The sequence below is a fragment of the Marmota flaviventris genome, chromosome 2 (genome assembly GCF_047511675.1).
Source record: "Marmota flaviventris isolate mMarFla1 chromosome 2, mMarFla1.hap1, whole genome shotgun sequence".
Taxonomy (NCBI): domain Eukaryota; kingdom Metazoa; phylum Chordata; class Mammalia; order Rodentia; family Sciuridae; genus Marmota; species Marmota flaviventris.
In genome coordinates, this window is record NC_092499.1 from 174,228,023 (window position 1) to 174,255,206 (window position 27,184).

Consider the following 27,184-nt stretch of genomic DNA (forward strand, 5'->3'; position numbering starts at 1 on the left):
ACAATAAAATGGTTGTAATATTCCAACCATTTAGATTACCACTTGTATGCTTCATCTACCATGAATGAGGAAACATGGGACTACTGAAATCTTTAAAATACACTAGAAGGGCTGAGTGCAGCTCCTGGTTTAAAACCTGTGTGTGGTTTTTCAGGCCTAACCAGAGGCTTGACATAGTGGCCTCAGGGGACAGCTACCCTCCTCTCAGCAAACTCAGGGCACAGCCAAGTATTTCAGTCTCTGTAGGAGGTGCAGTCAAGGACTTGGGCCTCCAGCCAGTCACTCCTCACGTGCACTTTCATTCCCACAGGTCTTCCTCCAAAGCCTCCAGCACAGGTTGGCTTCAGGGCCTCTGCTGAGGCTTATTTAAAGGGGCTGGGGTTGGGGGTCTGAAAATACTTTCTTCACTCTGACTCAGAGCCCAGGACTTCCCCACTCCCAGTCCTTGCTCCCTCCCTCCCCACAGCCTCAGGGTCTACAATATTGCTGGGAAGGTGCCCTCCATGGGGAGCCGCTGACCACCAGCGCTGAGCCTCCGACTCTCCATTGCTGCACTGTTCCAACAGGGAAGATGGAAATGGGGAAGTCAGCATTTCTCTGGTTTGGGCCCCTTGCTTATCCCATGGCTCAGTGTGGTTAAGGGTTTAACTCTTTCACTGTTGAGCTGCTGCTTCACCAGGCCACTCTCACATCCAACAGTTCACCTTTCTCTTCCAACTCAGCTGAGCTCCTGACAATATGACTTAAAAAGAAATGCAGCATCCAAAGCCAAGTGGCTTTTCTCCTCCTAGGTACTCAAGTCAGAGAAGTCCTGTGTTCCACCTGACTTGCACTCAGCAAGTCTGACCCACACTACTTACGCTGGCATTTGCCTCCATTGGTGGGATCACCATAGAAGCCAGATATGCAGGTCTCGCAGTGCTTGCCCGTGGTCAGGTTCTCACACTTCTCACAGATGCTCTGGTTGATGCACTTGCTGTGGCCATTGCACTGGCAAGCTGAAAGGAAAAGGATTTTAGGAGCCTCTATCATGGCAGAACTGGGTTCAGGGAGTTCCATGAAATTTATCTGCATCTGTAAGTTCCCAATGCCTCTAAAACTCAAATCATCAAACTAGCTGGGCATGGGGGTATTTGCCTATAATACCAGCTATTGGCAAGGCTGAGGCAGAAAGATCTCCTGAGCTCAGGAGCTTGAGGCCAGCCTGCACAACACAGCAAAACTTGTCTCAAAACAAAACAAATAACAAAAACAGAAAAAAATCATCAAAACTTACCCACCAGAAACTAATTTGAGAAATAAGACCAAACTGTCAAAACCAAGTTATTGCAGAAAAATGAGATATTAAGGCCCTCAATCTGTAATTTTCTTATATATTATGTCATTATCTGGTTTTGGTAGCAAGTTACACACTGGCTTTATAGGATGAATTTGGAAGAGTTCTTTCCCTTTTCATTTTATGAATTAGTTTGAGAAGTATTTGTATTAATTCTTCTTTAAAAGTCTGGTAAAATTCAACTGTGAATCATCTTGTCCTTGGCTTTTTTTGTTGTTGTTGTTGGGAGATTATTACTGCTTCAATCTCATTGCTTGTTATGTCTCTATTTATGATATTTACATATTTTGGTGCAATTTTGATAGGTAATACATATCTACAAATTTGTCCATTTCTTCCAGATTTTTCAGTTTATTGGCGTATAGTTTTTTAAATAGTCCCTAATAATCCTCTGAATTTCAGTGGTATGTGTTATAACATCCCCTTTTTTGTCGCTAACTTTTTTTAGTTTGGGTCTTCTCTTTCTTTTGGTTAGTTTGGCTAAGGGTTTCTGAATTTGTTTATTTTTTTCAAAGAACCAACACTTTGTTTCACTGATCTTTTGTGTTATTCTTATATAATTTATTTTATTTCCATTCTGATCCTTATTATTTCTTTCCTTCCATTGAGTTTATATTGTTTGTTCTAATTTCTAAGTCCTTGAGGCGCATCATTAGGATGTTTATTTGAGATCGCTCTGTTTTTCTAATGTGGGACTTTACAACTATAAACTTCTCTCTTATAACTGCTTTTGCATTGTCCCATAGGTTCCATTTTCATTTTACCCTAGGAATTTAAACATTTCCCTTATGATTAATTCAATGTCCCGGTTTCCATTCAAAAGTATATTGGTTCATATCCATTTATTGTGTAATTTTTGCAGTTTCTCTTGCATTTGAATCATAATTTCATTTCATTATGATCTGATAAGATGTCAGCAATTAATTCATTTTTTAAAATTCATTAACATTTGCTTTACAACATAAAATGTGGACTATGTTGGAGAAGTTGTGTGTGCTGATTAAAAACAACATGTATTATGCAACTGTTAAATATTCTCCTTCCAGCATTTTTCTATACAATTTTGTAGTTTTGATATTAATATTCAATTTTGAGTTTTTAAACTTAGATCAAAATTATTTTACATTTAATCTATCATGAACAAAACTTGATGATGATTTTTATGAATTATAGCACTTATTTAACCATCCCCTCAAGTTCTAATATTTTGTTTGCTTTCAAATTAGAAAAATAACCAACTTTACATATAAGCATTTCCAGAGCAGAGATTACTAAGGCTCCTGATTGACATGGCATATAAACCCTGACCTCTCAAAGACTGCTTGAGACAGGTATGCAGGCTGTGCACTGCAGAACATGGAATGTTCACATAAGGTACAACCTGCACCACTGTAACCACAATCTCTGATTCTTTAGATTTTGGTTCATCAACATGAGGTGGTTTTCTCACATCCTGAAAAATTTCTATATCCTTGCACATGTTCTATTTACTCACCTGTTAGCTACACCATCTATGTAGGTACTTGAGGTGTAAAACTTAAAATATTGTACCACAATTACTTAAGATATGTAGGATACGCATTTTGTTCCCATGAAGATGAGCAAAGGGTAAAGTACAACACATGTATAAAATTACCTAAAAATTATGTATGAAAAAAACCTCTATTCTGGTTCAAGAACAAAAGATACAGAAAATGCTTCCTTCTTCCTTTTCAAAATACCACTGAATTACATGGGGCAAAAAAGTGAAAAAGAGTGCTAAATCAGCGGAAGTGTGAAATAGAAGAGAAAGGTACTATTAGAAGTACTGAGAGACACTGCTGAAGTATTCAGGAATGTCTAGAAATTATAAAGCAGAATGGGCCAATCAGAAAGAAAAGAACTGAGACACCTGTATCTTAAGGTAAGAAAAGGAAGGTACTGCCAATCTGACTAGATGAACTTTACTAGTGGACACCTGAAAAACTCAGTGGAGGCTGGAAGCAAAGGAGGCCTCAGCAGACTGGTAGGCAACAGAAATGGCACATGACCTGCTCTGTATCAGTTCCTCAGCTGGCTGAGGTGTGGGTTCAGGGGCAATAGTGGGAAAGAATAGTTCTGGGTGGAACAGGGGTGAGAAAGAAGGAGAGTGTAGGGTCAGAAAAATATCAGGGCAATATATCAGCTATCTTTAGGTTGCCAGAACACCAAATGGTAGAGGCACGGGCACAACCATGATTGTGCCAAATGTATCCAGGCACCTGGGTCCACTGCTTCTGACCTGGGTCCACTGCTTCTGAGAGAGGAGCACAAACCATTCAACAGCTGTAAGAGCAGACCAGAGCTAAAAAGTCCCGAGGTTGGGCTGGGGTTGTAGCTCAGTGTAGAGCGCTTGCCTCACAAGCATGCACTGGGTTCAATCCTCAGCACCACATAAAGATAAATAAATAAAAATAAATATATTGTATCCATCTACAACTGGGAAAAAAAAAAAAAAGTCCTGAGGTTGGGGATACGGATGTAGCTCAGTGGTAGAGTGCTTGCCTAGCATGCATGAGGCACTGAATCCTCAGCACAACATAAAAACAAATAAATAAAATAAAAGTCCTGTGTCCATCTTAAAAAAAAAAAAAAAATGTCCTGAGGGTAGCTGGCTGCTCCCTTAGGAACTCATCCCACACCTTCACAACAGTTCAATAAACACCACTGCTAACCAATACTGATAAATTTACATGGTCAATTACAAATGCAAATCAATCTTAAGGATTCAAAATTTTAAGAAAATGCTCTAACCACATGCAACTGCAGGATAAATACTCAAAAAAATAATAATAAAATAACCCTGAAAGAGGGCTTAATGGAAGAAACAAAAGAGAATAAAAAATACTAATTTTAGTATATTTAAAGAGGCTTAAATAATTGAATCCACAAAAGAAATCAAGCTCTAAAAATACCCTCACAAAATTTAGAGCACTTATAAAAAGAAAAAAGATATGTGAAATAAAATTAGACATGTGAAAACAATCCTCAATAGATTATAAGGAGGATACACAAGGCTAACAAGTTGAGTGTAAGAAAATATTATGACCCATATTTCAACAAATTTGAAAACAGATGAAACTAACAAATTCTTTAAAAATCACAGGTATTAAAACTGACTCAAGAAGAAACAGAAATTCTGAATAGACTTATAACAAGTAAAGAGATCAAATAATTTAAAATCTTAGCACAAAGAAAGGCCCAAGATTGGATGATTTCACTGGTGAATTCTATCAAAATTTAAAGAATTCTTGGCAATTAATTAACTCTTCCAGTAAAAAGAGTTGTTTTTTTAAAAATGTCCATGATGTGTTTTTATGTAAAAAGAAAATTATAAAGCAGTAAATATAATATCCCTAGTATAGTACATAAAAATATAAAAAGTATATTTTATATTAAAATATATAAATGAATATGTCTGGAAGTATCTATATTAAATTCTGAAAAAGTATTTATAAAGACCTGAGTGGGGGCTGGGGTTGTGGCTCATTCATAGAGTGCTCACCTAGTATGTGTGAGGTACTGGGTTTGATCCTCAGCCACACATAAAAAAATAAATAATACAAATAAAGGTATTGTGACCATCTACAACTAAAAAAAAAAAAAAAATTAAAAAAAAAACTGAGGAGAGGGGGACTCCAGGTTTTATTTTGTATACAGGTATAATATTTTTATAAAGCACATATTATTTTATAAGAAAAGTTAGTAAGATAACTTACATGAATTTCCTCAATATTTTTGTTAACTGACATTAAAACTATTTTTAAATGAAACTATCTTTTCTCCTAAAATGGTGTGTTAACTTATATTTTTCACTTAAAAGAAATTCATATGAATGGTGTAGCTTTCAAGTTTGTATTCTTTATAAACAGGTAATGAATAACTTGAATTTGGATATGCAGGCATCTTACCTGGACAGTGAATGAAAGACCAGTTGTATCTGCTGTCCTCTAGACACATGCTGGAATTCAGAAGGGGCTGTGGATAGGCAGTTCCAGCAGAGGCCTGTGGAGGCATCTTCACTGGTCCTTTGTAGGATCCCTCCATGCATTTCCCTTTCCCAGTGTTGCTGGGATCAGTACACCAGCCACAGCCTGGCTGCTCCAAGCAATGACTGCAGGTGCAATAGCCTGAACAATTTTCAGCTGTTTAAAAACATACACACACACACACACACACAAAAAAAAAAAAAAAAAAAAAAAAAAAAAAAAAAACCTCAATCCACAGATATATCTGAATTCATTACATTTAAATAAACTTTTCTTTAACAGACTAACTTTAGAGAGTCCAAATCACTACTCTATAGTGACCATTTAAAGGAGACAACAAATTTAAAGAGCTCAATAATTTGCCCAACACATAACAGGTATCACTCCTTCCACTCTCAATCCCAAGATGCTGGAGGCAAAAGGAACTTCAGAAGGTCTTTACTGGAGAGCAATTACTTAATGAATTAGGTGAGTAAAAGGTAGAAACATTACATGGATTGAATAATATGACCTTGGAGTTGGAAGGCTAATTTCTGTATTCTGTGTGCCAGCTTAGATTTACTTGACTACATGTATCACTGTGCAATTCTGTATGCAGGTTCTCATCATGCAGGACTAGAAGACTTGAGTAGAAGGTCAAATCCAACTAGTCTGAAAAATGTTCCATGCCATGCCAAGTATTGTTACCATGCCAAGAATTGTCACTACATGCCAGGCACTCAAGAGTGCCAGAACTCCCTTTTGCACTCACGGGGACAGCTGCTCATGGTATACCACTCCATACACTGGCCGAAAGGGAAGGAGGCCACGTAGGCGTTGGAGTCCACACACTGCTTCATGTTGCTGCACCACATGCACTCAGAGCTGCTGCTGGTGCACTCCCCACACGCAGTCCGCAAGGCACACGGCGTCCGGCATTGCTTGGCACTGTGGTTTGCTGGGAATTAAACCCAAGAGGGACATTTAAGACCTCCCATTATGTCAGCTAAGGTCAGAGCCATTTCAAATATTGGTTTGTAGCCCAACAGTGTGCCATGAACTCAATTCAGGCACTACATGACACAGTGAAAACAGATCATATTGGAGCCATCATGTACTACTTAGTCAAGGTATTAACACACTCGGGGAGGAAATGGACCTTCTATTCAGAGAGCATTGAGGACAAAGGTGAAAGAACAAGAGAATCTTTCAACAAAAGCAGAGTCTTACATAAGGGGACCCTGAAGGAATTTTACAATCCACCTGAACATGTAAAACCCTATGTTTATGAATTTGAGTGTAAGTAGGATCACAGCATTCATTAAATTCATCAAAGCATTCTGCATTCAAAAAGGCTGAAAAGCTCACCTACAATTTAGAAACCTTGTTTTAAGATAACTTCTACAATGCTATGAATTATCTTCTATACTTCTGCATTCCTCAAATACAGTACCTTCCAAAAACTGAACAGGATTTTAACTAAATCACCAACAACTCTACCTATTACTGTTAAGCCCCCATCTGTGTGCTACAGAGGCTGCCCCTGTATCTGCCACCATGGAACCTAAACTTAGCCCCCAGAAACATGCAAACTGAGAAACTGCTCAAAACATTTGATGGTTCAGTACTCAGCCACAGCTCTTACATGGTTCTAACTGGCTTCTGTCTCCTGTCACAGACCTCTCCTCATTTTCCTCCTCACTGACACTAGCTTCCTGAATACTGTCTTATGGTGACTTGCTTGCTTTTCTCATCTTTGGTTTTTATTTTCCTTCCACAGCATTTTTCTGCCACCAAGATATTTGCCCTTCAGAGCAATTCTAAACATTCTTTGTGCTCAACAAACCAATCAATCACAATGCTAGTCAGAATATTAGGTTCTTTGTGTAACATTTTATTTTTGGCTTTGCTTATGGCTCAACGTAGAGCCACAGACTATTTCCTTCTGCTTTTAAAATTCTAGGTATTGCTTGAAATATGCCTGAAATTAGCTCTCCATCTGTTTTCAAGATCATTTTATGCATGTCAATACTTAACCTGCCTCCTTTCTGAAACTTCCTGGAGCCTATCACCAGTGTCCTTACCAGGCCGTTCACAGATGCTGCCATTGAGGGGGTTGATGCAGGTTGCAGCCTTTAATCCCCGAACAGTGGGTTCTGATAAGATTCCGCAGAACCCAGCATCGCTAGGCTCAGATGGCATCCACTGTAGTAAACTATTTGTAAATGGAGACATATCTTCCCAACACCAGTAGGAGACATTGATCTTCCGAAGGCCAACCCATGGGGTTAAGGTGAGCTTGGACTGTGGGCAAAAGAGACATAATTATGAAAACAATCAATGTTTTGACCAAACAAGCTACTTGATAAAACCCACTAAGTTAGGTATATTCACAGGTACAGGAAAGCCTTCCTATACTCTAAACTAGGCCATTGGGATAGATCACCACTTCAATATGGCCATTTTACAAAGGACAAATTTATAGCTTAGAGAAAAGAAATATCAAAATTTTCACAGAGATCCATAACAAAGTAATAACTGAGTACCAAAATTTTTATACTCTGCATCAAATCCTACGAAGAGATGGTTATCCTAAACTGGCTTAAGTGCCATTCACACATGAAGTCATTTCACCAACATTCATAAAATATTGATAATGTATCCATCCTTAGAAAAGGAGCTAAGCCTGTATGATGCTTTTATTTTATTTTTTAAATTTTGGGGGTCTGGGGTTGTGGGTCAATAACAGAACACTTGCCTAGCATGTGTGAGGCACTGGGTTCAATCCTCAGCACCACATATAAATAAATAAAGAATAAAGGTACATCAACAACTAAAAAATATTTTTAAAAAAATTTTAATTTGTTCTAATTAGTTTATATGACAGCAGAATGCATTTTGACACATTGTACACAAATGGAGCACAACTTCTCATTCCTCTGGGTGTACATGGTGCAGTCACATCAGTAGTATAATTATACACATATGTAATAATGTCTGTCTCATTCTACAGTCCTTCCCATCACCACCACCCCACCCACTCCCACTCCCCTCTGAACAATCCAAAGTTTGTGTGATGCTTTTATAATTGTATACATTGTGAGATGGTTGACACTATCAACTAATTGACATCCATTACCTCTCATATTTACCTTTGTATGACTGTATGTACATGTATGTGATGAGAACATGTAAAAACTATGTCCTTAAGAAATATTTAGTATACATACACCATTATTAACTACTATCACCATAGCATACATTAGATCTCTAGAACATCTTATTTAACTAAACTTTGAACAATTTGATCAGCATGTTCCCATTTCTCACCGCACCTCCCAAGGCCCTGAAAACCACCAGTGTACTCTCTGCTTCCCTGAGTTAGACATTTATAAATTCTACACATAAGCAAAGTCATGTATTTGTCTTTTTGTGACCAGCTTATTTCATTCAGTATAAGGTCCTCCAGGTCTATCCATGTGGTTGCAAATGACAGTATTTCCTTCTTTTTTAAGGCTGAATCATAATACTCTGTGGAGGAGGGGTGTGGATGTGGGTATTTACTGTATTTTTTATTCTATTTCTCCACTTAGCAATGGATTTTATAAAGAATAAGAGCAATGAACACCTTGGATGGTTTTCATCTCCTACTCCCTAAAATTTCCTTGCCATTTCACTTTAAAAAAAAAATGTTTTTAATCAATTTATAATGTCTAACCCAGAAATGAAAGGTAGTCTTAATTTTGACAGTTGAAAAAAACATGTACAATGTATTTTCATTTTTGAGAAGGAAAAATATTCATGCCTATTAAAAGACCTGAAATAAATAAATTCTAAGAGTTTTTAGTGGTATTAACAAATGATATTTGTTTTCTTACATTCTTTTATTAGAATTTTCTAATTTTCCTTTAAAAACAAACAAAATTATAACTAATATATTTTACAAGTCTTTTAATAATGTCTTTTTGCTTTCCTGATAAAATGCAGAGCCATTAGCATTGTAGACAAGGTATCTCTGATTTGGCTGTGGGCCCTTCTTGAAGCCCAGCTATAGCATCTTCCTCCCATCCAACCTGCCCCAGCCAAACAAACTAACCCGCAGCTTGCTCAGTGAGCCATTCCCTCAACCTCTACACCTTGTATGAGAGGGTACCAACATACAGGGAGCCCGTCCTTCTTCCCTTTCCACTTCACTCCTTCCCACCTTCAGGATTATCTCCTCCCAGCTCTACCAGACAGCCTCTACCCTATCTTGCTTTTTCATACATGGGCTCTACAGACTGGGCCACATCTGGAGATAAACCTATGGGGAACACATTACACTTTAGTTGTCTCATCTGTTTGTCTTATCTCAAGAGTGTGGGGTTCTGTTTAATTAAAGCTATCGTAGCAGACTAGACCACCCAGAACCTGGTAGGGCTGTAACACCTGAAGAAGAGAAGAAAGGGAACTGAGGTACATCTGTGCCCAGCTGGGATGACAGGAACTTTCTACACCAATTGTCTCACACAGAGGTGGACTTAATAGTCACCAGTAGAGAACCAGCACTATGGGCAAAGTTGTGAGCCTCCCGTTTCTTGAGGGAGTGAATGACCATAGATAGGTAAGGCTGGCTGACAGCCAAGGACAGAATGCTAGGAGAGGCCAACATCTGGGGAAGAGAAGAACAGAACCAACACAGACAATCTCTGATGGAGATTATAAAAATAGAAAAAGCTATCATAACATACCAATATGTTACAAATATCATAACATACCAAATGTGGTCCCTGAGGTAGGCATATTAAGCATGCGCTGCCAATATCTGAGAGTCCACACCATAACAAAGTTTCACTGGGAAAAAAGTCCTGAGAGAGAGTAAAACACAGGGCACCTCTTCCCTCCCTATCTCAGAATGCCCTTTTATGTGATACACAGAGCCAGGACCCAGGCCACATTCCATACTTTATTCACATTAGATAAAGCCAGTTTCACCCAGTGAAGTGGTACCCTGAGTTCCTCACTGCTTAACAAGAGAATATCACCCCCACACTTCTCCCTACCACAGTCTACCTAGCTGAGAGAGCTTTGTTCTCTGAATATCTGCTTAAGTGAAGGTATAATCACAGAGCCTGCACTTTGGACTAAAAATGGCAAAATGTGATTGTGGAACAACAACTAAAAGTCATCCAATCATCCAATAGCTTGGATGGACAGGAATAGAACGTGAGCCTTGCTGATCTCAGAAACCCTTCAAAAGAAGATGCCCTCTCTTGTTGGGCTGCCAGGTCTAGAGAGACCCAAACAGATGTATATTTCTTGGTGGTAGTGACAACATGTTCTGAATAATACCTTAAATCTAAAGGAAATAATGTCTAAATATGATGCCTAATTAGCTGTGACCCCTCGCTCCCTACCACAGGGATCATCCAGTGATGTCACCAGAGTATGTGCACAAACACACACATTACTATACATCTCATATATTATTTTTCATGTTATAATAAATATGACTAAGAAAATGTATGAAGTATTAAAAAGGTTTCAAAGTTAAAGGCATTTAAGGACAAGACTTCAGTTGGGGTTATAGCTCACTTGGTAGAGCGTTTGCCTAGCATGTGTGAGGCACAGGTTTGATCCTCAGCACCATATAAAAATACATAAATACTGGGGCTGGGGATGTGGCTCAAGTGGTAGCACGCTCGCCTGGCATGCGTGCGGCCTGGGTTCGATCCTCAGCACCACATACAAACAAAGATGTTGTGTCCACCGAGAACTAAAAAAAAATAAATAAATATTAAAATTTTTTTAAAAAATAAATAAAATAAAGGTATTATGTCTGTCTACAACTAAAAAAAATATTAAAAGAAAAAAAAAAGGAAGAGACTGACAGTGTAGCGCCATATCTACTACGCCACGCATCCTGGCATTCCTCCTCTTCCCAGCACATCTGTCACCCACAGCCTTCCATGCACCAGCTGTGGTCATGCCCTCAGCAGAAAGGTGGGTAAGAGACACTTAGGTTCTGAGGATTCACTCACCATGCTTTGTGATGGCTGCATTATTTGCAGCTGCTTAAGGACAAATTCCACTTTCTTCTGGGTTGTAAGGGAAGCCAAGAAGGCATTGTGGTTCCTACAGTACAGTTTAGCATTGTCATAATTCTCCTTGGCAGTAGTAATTTTCAAACACGAGTTTCCAACCAAATGCCAGCCAACGCCACAGATATTTTCTTTAACAAAGGGGGAGAGAAAAAACAGCTTTAGAAATTACACAAAACTACTGTATTCCTAGTTCAAGTTCCTGAACACCTAAATGATCCTTGAGATTGAATTCTAGGTGCTTCATTAAGAATATGGCAAGGGCAAGAGACACATTATTCACTTCCAGACACAGAATGCAAGAGATAAGTTTGTCAGTCCTATCTACTGGGTCTCATGAAGTATATTCTGAAGTCAACTCTCCAGTCACTTGGAGGAAAATCCATTTAGTGTAAATGCTAGATTGATGGCAGAGCTTTTAGAAGAATAATTAGAAATAAGACTAACTCCTATGTGGAGAGCAGACAGATGAATATGCACATTAGAAAGGTGGAGTACAGAACTGCAAACATGGAAATGAGTTGGGAATGAATAAATCTAAAGTCTTCAAATGCTGCACTTTTCCTTATTTTCAGGTACAAGTTATACCCAAGCACACAAATCATACCAAAAAATGAGAAGGGTAAGATCTTAGGAAAAGTCCAAAGTCCACACAAGGCAAGTTTTGTAATCAGTTCCTTGTGATCAGGCTGAACCCACATTAAGATTCTGCATGGAAGCTGGGGACACTCCCGGTTCAACAGTGAATGAAACAGCAACACCATCAGAACCAAAGTACCCTGGAGACACCATGAACAATATTCATTAGCAGAAACAGCCACTGAGATCATTGGGAGGTACCACAGGAAAGAGATCATTTGAGAGCACACAGACTGGCTCCTTGAAGCATGGAATGGACAAGTTAAAATGAAGACTCTAGGACCCCACCCCAGGCCTGTACAAGAACATGCCTTTTGGCAAGATCCCAGGGATTTTGCTATTCATGAATGTCTGAGACTCAGAACAATGAACAAGAAGCCCATTCTGAAAGATGAACTGCATTACGCCAAAGAACATTCAAAAGGGCCCTGGTTCAGCTCAAGTGGCCTGCTCATGCCTCAGATGTTGCATAGTGCCACAGAACTCCCCCTTCCTGGACATCCGGTTGGAGCAAATATATCAGGGGTTCAGTATGGCTGGCCACCCCAAAGTCATCACCGTAAACCTCAGGATTCCATAAATAGGTACTCAGGACTGGCGGTCACCTCAGAGTTGCTGCTAACACAGAAATCTGCCTCTCCCTCTGCTCAGAGAAGCCTCTCAAGAGGTGTCAACAACCAAATCCCCATGTTCAGTAACACTCTTCCATACAGTGCCCAGAAAATCGGCAGCTGAGACTACAGACTTCTAGTCTCAGTTATCACAGCCAGGTGGGTGTCAAGGGAAGGAGCAGGTTCACTGACATGAACCCAGAATCATTTCATTCTCCAGAGGAACAGATAATGTTTGACTTATTTCAAAGAATAGAAGAGTACATACTTACAAATTGGATTTTAGTTAAATAAACAACAAATAAATGTGACAGATACATAGAATAAGGTCCTCCCCCCAATTAAGTTCAACCCAGGTTGCAAAAGATTAAGGGTTCTGGATCCATACTCCAGGTGCCTAGCAAGGCTTACCAGGCAGAGCAATACACTCCTGATTCCGAGGCTCCCACTGGCAGTTCTGGTCCAGGGCACAACTCCTACAGCTGGTCTTCTTGTTACAGTAGTACATGGGGTTATCCTTGGGACAATTCTCATACCTTGAAATGGAGATCTAGAACACAGTGGACAAAAGCTTTTGTTTTATATCCATAGAGATAATTCATGCTGAAGACCAACAGGACACTAAACACAATAATATCTAACCAAGAAAGCAAATAAATAGAGATAAATAAGATGCTAATGAAGTTGCAGTGCATCAGAAACACTGCAGTAAAATGTTCTGTTCATAGACATGCCTTTACCTGGCAAGAAAGCAGTCTACTCTTTTAAACAGCATGCCTCAACCTTCTCAGCAGTAAAATGGAAATATGGAACAGTCTATTTTGTAAACTGACAAAAATAATCTATTTTATAAACTGACAAAAAAAGGTCTTTTACATAAACTTTAAAAGCTTGGTCATCTTAATCTTATTTAATAAGTCTTTATTATAATCCAAATATTCAAAATCATATGTGATTTTGAAGCCCTAGAAAGAGACACTCTGAAGAAATACTTTTTCAGTTAAAAAAAAAAAAAAAAAGGGAAATGAAGAACACTGAATTTATGCTGATCCAAGATATAACAAAAGACAAGGAGATTGTGGCAAAGTCTATCATTTGCTCGGTCTACTAGAGAACACTACACACCTGCTTCAAATCCCAACTTTCTCCAACAATCTCACATGGGTGGAGTGAGCTTGCTGTTACAAGCCTCAGACCAAAGATCTAGTACTTAGCCACAACCATGCCCAGGGAAAATTGTCCTCAGGCACTAGTACTACCTCACCACAAACAAGGCCCGTGGCAACTGAGAATGGAACCAAATGTATACAGCATCCCTTCCAAAAAGAAAACCTGAACTATAATAAAATCCAAGTCTACATCCCATTTAAAAAAAATTTGGACCACTATTTATGGCCATACACTCAACCTACACCTAAACCCAATTACGATATTTTTATCCCCTGAAATCCTTAACAATTGGACCCTGACCTGGCCTTCTGTGCAGCTGTGGTTCATAGGGACACAATGGTCATTGCACCAGTGGCAGTCATTGGTGTTAGCCGTGCAGCTGTAACAATCCGTGTGCTGGTCACATCTGTCATGGTCAAGGGCTAAGAAGAGAAGAAACACTCGTCAACTGTGACAGCTTCTATTAAGCACAATCTGAGATGGGTTGAAAAAAGAAAATCCTAACAATGGCTGGGAAGTAAATTGAACAGTAAAACTGAAAGTAAAATATATTGGGATGTTCAGGTTAAAAAAGCCCTAGAAAGAGACACTCTGAGAAGAAACAGTATTTTCATTTAAAGAAAAAAAAAAAGGAAATGAAGAGCAAAGATAAGTTAATTTAACAAGTCTAACATATAATAGAACTGAGTCTTTGAATATTTTTTCCCCCAAGAAAAAACCAACTAGCAATAGAATAAACACCAGAAACTGCCCAGGAGCCAAAGAAAGTTACAAAGGAGACCAATCCATCCCTCCCAGTTACAAACACCAAAGCTCATTTTGAGCACAGGCAGCAGGCAGTGCCTGGACTCCAAGGGAAGTGTGAACTGAGTCATGCTGCACTGATTTCCACAATGCAAGCTGCAGAACCCTGGGGTGACTGCAGACCTGGTGCACTTCCTGTTGACCCCAGAAAAGAGAAGCTGCACCACCATGCTGCCTCATCTGCTGAACCACCTCTTAGACACCGCACATGGTGAAACCCAGAAAGTGTAAATGGAGGGGCATTGGGGTGGTGGCTCAGTGGTAGAGAACTTGCCTAGCATGTGTGAGGCACTGGGTTTGATCCTCAGCACCACATAAAAATTATAAATAAGTAAATAAATAAAGGTGTTGTGTCCATCTACAACTAAAAAAATACTTAAAAAAAAAAAAAAAAGAGTAAATGGGAGGGTCCATGGCCCACCCTCTTAAAGGCCCCAGCAGTATACCCCTTAGGTTGCTCTTCCTTCTCTTGTCATCATCAAAGGATTATGACCACCTTTGCACAGAGTGGAGTGAAACAGGGAGTTGATACTGCACATGAGATGACAGGAAATGGGCTCATACTGAATCATCTAAGATAATTCAACATTATTTTCCATGTACACTTGCACATTTAATTTGAACTTTAAAAAATTTGATTAAAAATAACTGTTTCACTGATTTTTTTTATTAATTTTTTTAGACTTTTTTTTTTTTTTTATTGGTTGTTCAAAACATTACAAAGCTCATTTTATCCTTTTCAGGAGTCAGTGACTAATCCCACAGTGTTCTGGTAATTCTGTTCTCCATCAATGAACTTGGTTGCCTGGGTGTTCTTACTAAGCAAGATTAATTTGGAGCATCCCAGAGAATAAAAGCTGCCTCTCTCTCCACCATAATGGCCACAGTAACTGCATCCTGCTAGCCATGGAATTCAGTCAACTACTTAACTTATGTGAACAAATACTTTGCAGAGGCATTCTTCTTACTTAGAAAGGACTTTCTCACACATTTCTTCACACCATGTTGTTCTGTGCTTTTTTTTTTTTTTTTTTTTTTTTGGTACTGAGGACTGAACACTCAGGGGAGCTTAACCACTGAACCACATACCCAGCCTTTTTTTAAAATTTATTTTATTTAGAGACAGAGTTACTAAGTGCCTTCTAAGTTGCTGAGGCTGACTTTGAACTCACGATCCTCTTGCCTCAGCCTCCCAAGCCACTGGGATTACAGGTGCACTCTGCACTCAGCTGTTCTGTGCTATGTCAGAGCAAAAGGACAAGAAGCTAAATAGGAAGGGTAAAGAAAATAGCTTAGAAAACATGAGGGGAACTTCTAGAAGTGGGGATCACTGTTCATCCTCAGCAACTCTCTGTCTTGTTCTCACTGCTGTATCCAACTAGAAGAGCTAGAAGACAGTTGTGAGGATGGCAACTCCTCTATGTACAATAGGCTTTTCTAGGTTGGCCTTCCTAATCTCATCCTTAATGTCAGACCTCCACAATCCAATATGGTAACCAGGATGTTAAAAATTCAGTTCCTAAAGGCACACGAACTACCTTTCCAGTGTCTGATATTCCCATGTGGCTAAGTAGCTACCAGACTAGAACAGGGCACGTATGCAATATTTCCAGTATCAAAACAAGTTCCATTGGATAGCACTGCCTTGGACCAACTGTAGCCAGGTGGACAAAGCGTATGGCATGCCAAGAAGATTTTGTCCCTATCATTCACAGACAGCTTCAAGGAGCCACACAACCTGTTCTCATCTGTTGTAAAGATATTTACAAACTAATTCTCAAACTCCAAGAAGGGCTTTGCACAAGTTATTACTAAACTAGTATGGATAATAAGGTGATTATAAGAAGTATACATATACTGTTTCTTAATAACTGATCAAATGAGATTTCTAATTAAATTCTAAGAAGAGAATAACATACTTCTTTTGGAAAAACATTCTGATTTTAACTTTTCTGCTTGTTCTTCAGTTGCCAACTCCCAGGAGATGCACTGAGACGACCCTGTGTCCCACACACAGCGGACACCAGGTCCTGCTGCCACACAAGCAGCTTCACTCTGATGTGCTTCACACTGTTCCGAGGTGAATACCAGGATGTCACTGAGGAGGAGACTGTTGAAACCACCAAACACATACATGGTGCTAGAGAAAAAAGGAAGATAATGAATTTGCTGAAAAATTATTTATAAATACATGATATACTTTGTAGACAACATTCAGACAAATCTTATATAACAAAATCCTCTAAGAAATTACTTCAAGGTCTCTAAAATTATAATTCCCTTCCCTCCCAAATTCCACCCTTTAATCCTGACCTTTGATCATCAAGAATAGTTCCAAAAATCACCCATGAAATTTGTACATGCAAAAGTGACATCTTGGGCTGGGGTTGTGGCTCAGTGGTAGAGCACTTGCCTCTCAGGCATGAGGCCCTGGGTTCGATCCTCAGCACCACATAAATAAATAAAAATAAAGATATTGTATCCATCTACAACTAAAAATTTTTTTAAATATTTAAATTAATATTAAATTAGTGGGTAATTAAATTAATCTTAAATTAGTGGGTCTTTTCAGTAAATGGTATCAAGATAACTAAACATATGAAAAAAAAAGGTTAAACTAAATCCCTTTCTCACTCTATGTACTAGAATAAATTCCAAATGGATCAGAGAATCATCCAAAAGAAGAAATCATATAAGTTCTAGAAGAAAGAATAGGCAATCTTTTCCATAACCTAAAAGTAGGAAAAACCTCCATATGACTTAAAAATGCAGAAGGCAGAAAAACAATTTTATATAGACAGGACTTAAACCATGCATATGTCTTTAAGCATATGAAAAGATGATCAACTTTAGTCAAAAGAGAAAAACAAATTAATGCTCATAAGCTGGGTGTGATGTCACACACCTGTGATCTCAGCAGATCCAGAGGAGGCTGAGGCATAATGGTCATAAGTTCAAGGCCAGCCTGAGTAACTTATCGAGGCCCTAAGAAACTTAGTGAGAGCCTATCTCAAAATCAAAAGAAAAGGGCCGGGGGTGGGGAGGTTAGTGATGTCACTTAGTGGTCAAGCATCTCTTGGTTCAATCCCTGCTACAAAAATAAAATAAAATAAACCCCACACTTACGTAACAAAACTTGAGCAAAACATGGAAAGATGAAGCTATGGGGCAACAGGCACACTCACACACTGCTGGGCTTATAAAATAGCACAAGCCCACAGACAGGTAATTTAGCAATTTCTAATAAAACTACACATCAACCTTCTGAATCTGAAATCACATTCTAGAAGTCTATCACAAAGATTCAATAGCAAAAATACATGTGAGGTAATTAACTACATCATTAAAAAATAGGAAAAATATTCCGACACTCCAAAATCTATTGGGAATGTATTAAACTCTGATGCAACAACATGATGAAATACTACACAGATGTAAAAAGAAATGAGGAAGATTTCTGTATACTGCTACGGCATTATCTCCAACTGTTATGCGGGGAGGAAGCCATGCAGAAAAAAGTATGTACCCCATTTGAATCAAATGTATGATATGTCAAGACCATTGTAATGTTTTGAGCAACTAATAAAAATTTTTTTTTAAAAAAATGTATGTAAAGTGTGTAGCAGTTTATCTATTGAGAGAAGGAAGAGTTCACACACAGAAACACAGTGTTTCTTTAACTGGTCTTCTTAAATGACCAACACAATAGTAATGATTAGGACTATGACTTAGACTGTGGTAATTAAAAACATTCATTCCCCTGCCGGTCCATATTAGAACTTTTTAGAGAAAAACCCAGTGTGTGTCTGGGTCAGTAAATGTTCACAATGAATGTGGACAGTATTTTCAGTATGAGAAAGACTATGTACTGTCAGAAAGATTCAAGAGCTACCATGAAGGGATGCTCCCTGGCTACAGATAGAAAATGTTTGAAATTTAATAAGAATAAGAACTATAAAGGACTTGGTACAACACACCAAATATTTTTAAATCCTTAAATTCAATAACACATGCCCATGAACCCAACTGTCATCTTTGGACAATGCTGAGAAATCAGTCTATTATTTTGAAATTTTCAAATAAAGGAAAATAATCAATCTTATGAAGTAATCTTGTTGTAATCCTAAAGTGAATCTGACTGCATTAATTTGCAGGAAGGTCAGAAGAGATACCAACATGTATTTGAAAGCATGGGGATACAACCATCAAAATCTGGACTATAAGAAACTCTACAGGATATACAACACAGTGTCTAGCAAATAAATGGAAACATGACAGGCAAGGAGCCTGTAATTAAGAAAAAGAACATATTTTAATGGTTTTAATTTAGTGATTTAAGTTGGATCCTCATTTCAACAAGCTAAATTTTAAAAGAATTATAAGACAATTCAGAAACTTGAATATGAAATGAACACTGATTATGTTAAAGAACTATTAATTTTTAAGTGTTATAATTTTTAAGTATACTAGTTGTAGGGTTTTTTTGTTTGTTTGTTTTGGGGGGGTTTTATTTGTTTGTTTGTTTGTTTTGTTTTGGTTAGGGTTTTTTTCCTTCTTTTTTTCTGGGAAGGCGTACTGGAGAGTAAAACCCAGATGCTTTACCACTGAGCTATAACCCAAGTCTTTTCTATTACTTATTTTGAAACAGGGTCTAAGTTGCTTAGGGCCTTGCTAAAGCCACTGAGGTTAAACACAAACTTGCAATCCTCCTGTCTCAACCTCCACAGACCCTGGGATTACATGCATGCACCTCCAATCTCAGCAGTACTTATATGTTTTAAGAGTCTTTCATGAAAAATAGTCAATTCTCATTATTTGCAGATTCTGTATTTGTGAATTTACCTATGTGCTAAAATTTATTCCTAACTCCAAAATCAATACTTTGCAGCAGTTTATGGTCACTTGCAGGCATGTGCATGCAGAATGGTGAAACATACATATTCCCAGCTCAGCTCAAACAAAGGAGTGCTCTGACTTCTTGTCTCAGCTCTCATACTGTAACAAGTGTCCCTTTCATGGTTTTAGTGCCCCCTTCTTGAGTTTTTGTGCTTTACTTTATGCTAGTGATTTCATTGTTTACAACCCCTAGTGCAGTGCTCAAGTGCTGTCTCCTGTTTTAAGCCGTGATGTGCCTTTGTGGAGGAAATATGTGTGTTAGATAAATTTTGTTTAGACGTGAGTCGAAGTGCTATTGACCACAAGCTCAATGGTAAGAAATAGGCAATATATTGTGTTTAAAGAGAAACACACACTGAACAGGGTTAACATATTGACTAGTTTAGGAAAATGTGCTAAGGCGGCTTGCAGAAACCTAATGTCCCGTACGAGCAGAGAGTCAATATTCACTAATTCACTGTGTGCAGAACATAACCACTGTGAATAATGAAAACCAACTGTAATCTAAAATATTTACTTGTGAAATCCTATTGTGCTAGAAAATTGCTTCCAAGTAAGATGGACAGGTTCAGGATAGCCACAGATTGATGACTGCTAATGTAGAGTAAGGGGCACATGGGGCTTAATTATGCTATTATCTCTACTTCTTTATATCTTTCAAATTTTCACAATAAAAAGTTTTAACATCCTTTTAGGAAAAAAGAATTTTGCTTAAATCTCTTCCATTTCAAGGATAACATTACATTTCTAATACTAATATTACAAATGGGCCCGTTCTTTTCTGCATATGATCTCTTCAGTTTAATTTTGTTTTTAGCCTAAAAACTTAATATGATTATTTATATTATCTGTCTCTAAAAAGAACAAGGCCCAAATCATGCTATCCATTTACTTATTCACTCAGAAATAACCATTTAGCATCTATTACAAACAAAAATACCTCTGGCCCCTGATCCTTCAGTCTGGAAATCAGCCCAAAATTCAGCTCCAGCTCTCTGCTGCCCCAGCTGGATGGGCAAAATCTCAGGCTGAAGCCCTCCTTGAATTTGATTCATCTCTTAGTTTCTGTCCAATGTTTCCTCATTATCTTTCCAGTTCTTGCTTTACACATTTCAGTGGGAGAAGCTCCAGAAGTGAAAGTCCTCCTGAAGTCAAGGGTCAAGGGCTTTTTTATTTTTTCAAGATAGGGTTCTATGTTGCCCGGGTTGGGCTTGATTTTGTAATTCTTCTGCCTAAGCCTCCAGAGCAGCTAGGATTATAGGAGTACACCAGTGCACCTGGCCAGAATCAAGGTTTTAAGAGTTTTAAATCAAGCCCAATTCTCCTTCAGGGTGCTTTAATAAAATTTCACATCTCCAGTAGTACGCGTCTACACAAGGCTTCAAGAACTTGCAGATAATAATGAAAAAGGCAGCACTAGCCATATAGTAAAAACCAGGGTAAACTTATAAACTTCTAGAACTTTGAATATTGGAGTCTTATTAGCTGAAAGCATTTAAGCATTTTAGCAAAACCATTGAGAAATCATTGGCTGAATACTAAGCTGATCTAGGGGCACTCCAGAGCAAGTTGGACCTTAATTTAAAAACAAGAAAAAACGACTAATCAGAGAAATTAGCAGTGGCACCCTGTTTGGGGAGACAGAACAGAACACACAGTACCTTATATAAACAGCAACAGTTGTCAGTGATGATGGTGACAAAAATCACAATCTGATCAGTTTTCTTACCATTTATTGTTTTAAGATATTTAGTTTTCAACAAAATATGCAAAAAAATTAAAACCTGTGACCCATACAGAAGAAAATTAAGTCAACAAAAACTACCTCTGTGGGGTTCCACATGTTTGTCTCAGGAGACAAAGATTTCAAAGTAGCTATTATGTATTTTTAAGGAACTTAAAAACTATGTCTAAAAAAATTAAATGAAAGTATGACATTAATGACTCAACAGATAGAGAATACCAATAAAGAGACATAAATTAAAATTATAAAGAATAAATGGAGGAGTTGGGATTGTGGCTCAGTGGCAGAGCGCTTGCCTAGCATGTGTGAGGCTCTGGGTTCGATTCTCAGCACCACATATCAATAAATAAAATAAAGCTCTATTGACAACTAAAAAAATATTTAAAAAAAAAAAAGAATAAATAGAGGGCTGGGGTTGTAGTTCAGCAGCAGAGCACTTGCCTTGCATGTGGGAGGCATTGGGTTCAATCCTCAGCACCACATGAAAATGAATATATAAAATAAAGGTACTGTGTCCATCTACAATTAAAATTTTTTTAAATAAGGTATCATATCTATTTACAACTAAAAAATATTTTTTAAAAAAATTAAATAAATGGAGCTGGGCACAGTGGTGCATGCCTATAATCCCAGTGGCTCTGGAGGCTGAAACAGGAGAATCATGAATTCGAAGACAACCTCAGCAATAGCGAGGTGCTAAGCAACTCAGTGAGACCCTGTCTCTAAATAAAATACAAAATAGGGCTGGGGAGTGGCACAGTAATTGAGTGTCCCTGAGTTCAATCACCAGTACAGAGAAGGAGAAGCAGAAATGGAAATCTTGGAATTGAAAATACAATTATGTAAAACAAAAATTCACTACAGTTACTCAACAACAGATTTGAGCTGGTAGAGGAAAAAAAATAGCCATCTTAAAAATACATTACTAGGAGGCTGGGGATGTGGCTCAAGCGGTAGCGCACTCGCCTGGCATGCGCGAGGTGCTGGGTTCGACCCTCAACACCACGTAAAAATAAAATAAATATATTTAAAAAAAAAAACATCAGTAGGGCTGGGGATGAAGCTTGTGGTAGTAGATCAATTGCCTAGCATGCCCAAACTAACATGCACAAAGCCCTGGGTTCCATCTTCAGCACCACTTAAAAGAAAAAAGATAGATTAATTTAATGATATAATCTGAAGAAAAGAAAGGAATAAAATACTAAAAAAAAAGTTAACAAAGCCACGGGGACCTGTGGAATTCTTTCAAGCATACCAATATCTACATAACAGAATTCCACAAGGAGGAGTAAGGAAAAAAAATACACTTAAAGAAATAATGTTTGAAAAATTTCCAAATTTGAAAAAGATTAGTCCATACATCCATAAAGTTCAATTCCTTCCAAGTAAGACAAACACAAAAAGACCCATATCTCAACACATCATAAACTGAAAGCTCAAAACTAAGAGACAATGTGAAGACAACAAAAGTAAAACAATTCATCAGATAAGAGAATGCCTTAAGATTATCAGTTAAGAAACAATGGAGAGGCTGGAATTGTGGCTCAGTGGTAGAGTGCTTGCCTCACATGTGTGAGGCTCTGAGTTTGATTCTCAGCACTACATATAAATAAATGATTAAAATAAAGGTCTATCAACAACTAAAAGAATATTTTAAAAAAAGACAATGGAGCTTAGAAGGCAAAGGAAGACATAGGGAAAGTGTAGAAAGCAACAATGCTCTGACAAAACTATCCTCCAAAAATGGAGCTAAAATAAAAATATTATCAGATAAACACTAAAAGACTTGTTAGCAGACCTGCCTTATAAGAAATACTACAAGAACAATAACTGTTGGAGACTTCAATATTCTACTCTCAATATTGGAGGACATAGCACTTGAGCAACATGGTTAACCAACTTGACCTCTTATCTAAACAACACTCCACCCAATAAAAGCAACATATGCAATCTCCCATGGAACATTCTCCAAGACAGATAATAAATATACTAGATCATAAAAAAATCCCAATAAATATTTATCAAAATAGAAAATAAAATGTGTTCTCTGACCACCATAATAGAATTCAACTAAAGATCAGATATCCACAAGCAAAAGAATGAAATTATACTCATGCAAAAAATCAACTCAAAATGCATTAAAAGACTTAAAGTCTTTTAAAATGTATTTTAAAAATCATGAAACTAATAAAAGAGCTGGTGGCACACTCCTGTAATCCCAGCAGCTCAGGAGGCTGAGGCATGAGGATCGCGAGTTCAAAGCCAGACTCAGTAAAAGTGGTGCTAAGCAACTCAGTGAGACCCTGTCTCTTAACTAAAATACATAATAGAGCTGAGGATGTGGCTCAGTGGTCAAGTGCCCATGAGTTCAATCCCTGGTACCAAAACAACAACAACAACAAAACCTACTAGAAGAAGGGCTGGAGTTGTGGCTCAGTGCCTAGCACGTGTTGAGACACTGGGTTCAATCCTCAGCACTACATAAAAATACATACATAAAATAAAGTTATTGTGTCCATCTACAACTTTAAAAAACCCAATGGAAGAAAACAGGGTGAAAGCTCCATGAAACTGGCCTAGGCAAGAACTTTTTTTTTTTTTATGTGACACTAAAACCACAGGTAACAAAAGCAAAAATAGGCAAATGAAGTCACATCAAACTAAGAAGCTTCTGCACAGAAGGAGAGCAACCAATTGATTGATGACACAAGCTATGTAATGGGAGAAAATATTTCTGTTTAAATAACACATCTGATAAGGGGTTCATATCCAAAACATATAAGGAATTCAAAGAACTCAAAAGCTAAGAAAAAATATTCTAATTTAAAAATGGGCAAAGGACTTGAACAGACATTTTTCAAAAGAAGACATACAAATGACCAAAAGATTCATGAAAAAAGTTCAACATCATTAATGACCAGGGAAATGCAAGTTTAAAATACAATACGAGGGTTGGGGATATAGCTCAGTTGGTAGAGTGCTTGCCTTGCATGCACAAGATCCTGGGTTAAATCCCCAGCACCACAAAATAAATAAATAAATAAATATCACCTCATACCTGTTAAAATAGTCATTTAAAAAAAAAGAAAATTTTGGCAAGGATATGGAAAATTGGGAACTCTTGTACATTACTGATGGAAACACAAACTATTGTAACCATTATAGAGTATGAAGGTTGCTCAAAAGTTTTTAAAAAGAACTACATATGGTTCAGGATCCCACTATTGAGTATATATCCAAAGAATCATCAGCACACTGAAGAGATATTTGTACATTTATGTTCATAGCAGCATAAAATAAGTATTTATTACCATATCTGAAAACTGCATATTTTAATACAAACAACAAAATGAACACTACATTCATTTCTTTTTTTAAAAAACATATTTTTTAGCTTTACTTTATTTATTTATATGTGGTGTTAAGAATCAAACCCAGTGCCTCACACATGCCAGGCAAGTGCACTACCGCTGAACCACACACAGCCCCAGCCCCAGCCCCAGCACCACCACATTTCTAACCCCACTATTGGCTCACAGAGCATCACATGAGTCAGGCTGGATTCAACAAATTCTATTTGTTCAAATGAACTCCCTCCTCCACCCAGGAAGAGTTGGTGTTCTCAGCAATACTTAATTCCTCTGGTCACCTAGTGGCTCTGGGAAGGCAGGGAGAGGTCTTCAAAGAAATCTAGAGGGGCCAGGGTTGTGGCTCAGTGGCAGAGTGCTCACCCTGCATGTGCGAGGCCCTAGGTTCGATCCTCAGCACCACCACCACAACAACAACAAACAAACAAACAAACAAAAAAAACATATATATATATATATATATATATATATATATATATATATATATATAATGTTTATTTAAAAAAAAAGAAAAGAAAATCCGGGAGCAGGTAATTGAGAAGAACAGCTAAGTCAACTAACTACACTTGACCCACTGCTGCTGACTTATAACACAAAGAAATGATGTGAGGGCTGGGGATGTGGCTCAAGCAATAGCGTGCTCGCCTGGCATGTGCAGGGCGCTGGGTTTGATCCTCAGCACCACATAAAAATAAAATAAAGATGTTGTGTCCACCAAAAACTAAAAAAATAAATATTTTAAAAATTCTCTCTCTCTCTCTCTAAAAAAAAAAAAGAAAGAAATTATGTGAATCAAAGTTTCTCTTTCACCATATTATTTCATAAAATTAAACTAAAACCACAGCCTTTTAGTAGATGGCCTCATTCATTATCTCCTGCCCCAGCCAAGCCTGTCCAGTACTCACACTCACATATCAGGCTCAAACACACTATTGTATTACACAAAAACAGAAGCATCATCATCAAACAAGCCATTTCCAACTTTGATTCATGGTTAAACTACATTTTGTGATAAACAGTCAACTTCTTGTTGAGTTTGTATAAAACTCAAGAAGGTTTTAATAAAAGATTCATCTGTTTGATAGTTATCATCACAGTACGAATGATTGACATCTAGCAAATGCCTATTCCACTCCAAACTATGCGCCAGGAGAACTCCAGGAATGCCAAGATGAGGAGAACTGGGGCCAGGCAGCCACAGGCAAGGTAATGCCCAGGGCTGCCTCTGCTCTCTGGGGGGAAAACTTCAAGAGGCTAGTCTATCACTACCAAATGTTCTCACCATAAAATCTTACATATTGCTAAAAAAAATTTAAATAACTGCTCTGTAAAAGATAGCACTTGGACCAATACCTAGTGTCTAAATTCTATCAACTCTTCCTTACAATATCTCAAAAATGTTGCTTTCTTATTTTTCCTAATTCAAGTTAAATTACTCTCATCATTACAACAGAAATTTTTTAAAAGCCAAAGGTATCCTAACATAATGCAAATATTAAAGGCTTCAATAGTTACAGGGTCTATGTGACTTTGAATTTTAAAAGTAGAAACAGTAGTAATAATAGCAGAAACAGAATGAGAAAAACTAATGACATGAGTAGGCTGTTTAACTTCTTAAACATCTTTAAAGCTCAATGTAAGAAACAGGTAGGTAGAGTGGCCACTCAGAATCTCCTTTATTGGACAGAGTTTCTCCAGAGAAGATTTATGATGAGTTCTGGTAGCTGGCCCAGGCGATTTTAAGCAATGAAGAAAAACACATTGCAGACTTCAAAATATCCAAGGACTACAGACTGGCCTTATATTAAGATCCACAACCTCTCCATTTCTGTTCCCTACCTTATCTCTCACCTAAAGGGCTCTCTACTTTTTTCCAAAACTTTCTTTACTGTTCAGATACAGCTACTTGAAACTCAACAACCTAAGTACCAAAAAGAATTACATAAGACCTAACACAGTAATATGCATGGAGCTTTTGTTGCCCCACACATCCCAATACCACAAAACATAGAATGTCCCTGTGTGCTAACACCACCAGATCAGCAAACATGGCATTAGAAGCAATTTACAGTCACATCGAATATTTTAACCCTTAATCAGGAAATTTGTACTCTGTGAAAAACTAATGGAATGAGGGAATTCTACAAATAATATTAGTCCATTTTCACTTCTACATATTTTATTTCACTTCCATCTCAAGCACAAAAGAAAAGAAGCAAGCACTTCTCCAATTACCTGTTGTGTAAGACTGCGGAATGGCCAAATCTGTTGACATCATGGTGGAGATTAGGTCTGGGAAGCACTGACCAGCGGTCACAAGCTAGAAGCAAGAAAAACACATCAGAGAGGACTGCCATTCATAATCAACAGAAACTGACAGTTTTCAAGAAGACTGTAGGGCTGGGGCTGTAGCTCAGTGGTAGAGCGCTTACCTCGCACATGTGAGGCACTGGGTTCAATCCTCAGCACCACATAAAAATAAATTAACAAAGATATTGTGTTCATCTACAATTAAAAAAAAATTTTTTAAAAAAAAGGAGAAGAAGACTG

At 37.8% G+C, this 27,184-nt stretch overlaps 1 protein-coding gene across 1 annotated transcript in view; it reads right to left on the reverse strand.

Annotated features, from left to right (window-relative positions):
- LOC114107518 (attractin) overlaps window positions 1–27,184 on the reverse strand; it is a 140,610-nt gene that overhangs the window by 42,623 nt on the left and 70,803 nt on the right. Inside the window, exons 11-19 of the mRNA XM_034636196.2 lie at window positions 26,870–26,954; window positions 16,546–16,766; window positions 14,123–14,244; window positions 13,064–13,202; window positions 11,343–11,533; window positions 7,407–7,626; window positions 6,095–6,280; window positions 5,266–5,499; window positions 861–998 (exon numbers count right to left, since the gene is read on the reverse strand). Of these exons, the coding sequence (XP_034492087.2) occupies window positions 861–998; window positions 5,266–5,499; window positions 6,095–6,280; window positions 7,407–7,626; window positions 11,343–11,533; window positions 13,064–13,202; window positions 14,123–14,244; window positions 16,546–16,766; window positions 26,870–26,954 (1,536 nt within the window). The remainder of the gene's footprint in view (window positions 1–860; window positions 999–5,265; window positions 5,500–6,094; window positions 6,281–7,406; window positions 7,627–11,342; window positions 11,534–13,063; window positions 13,203–14,122; window positions 14,245–16,545; window positions 16,767–26,869; window positions 26,955–27,184) is intronic.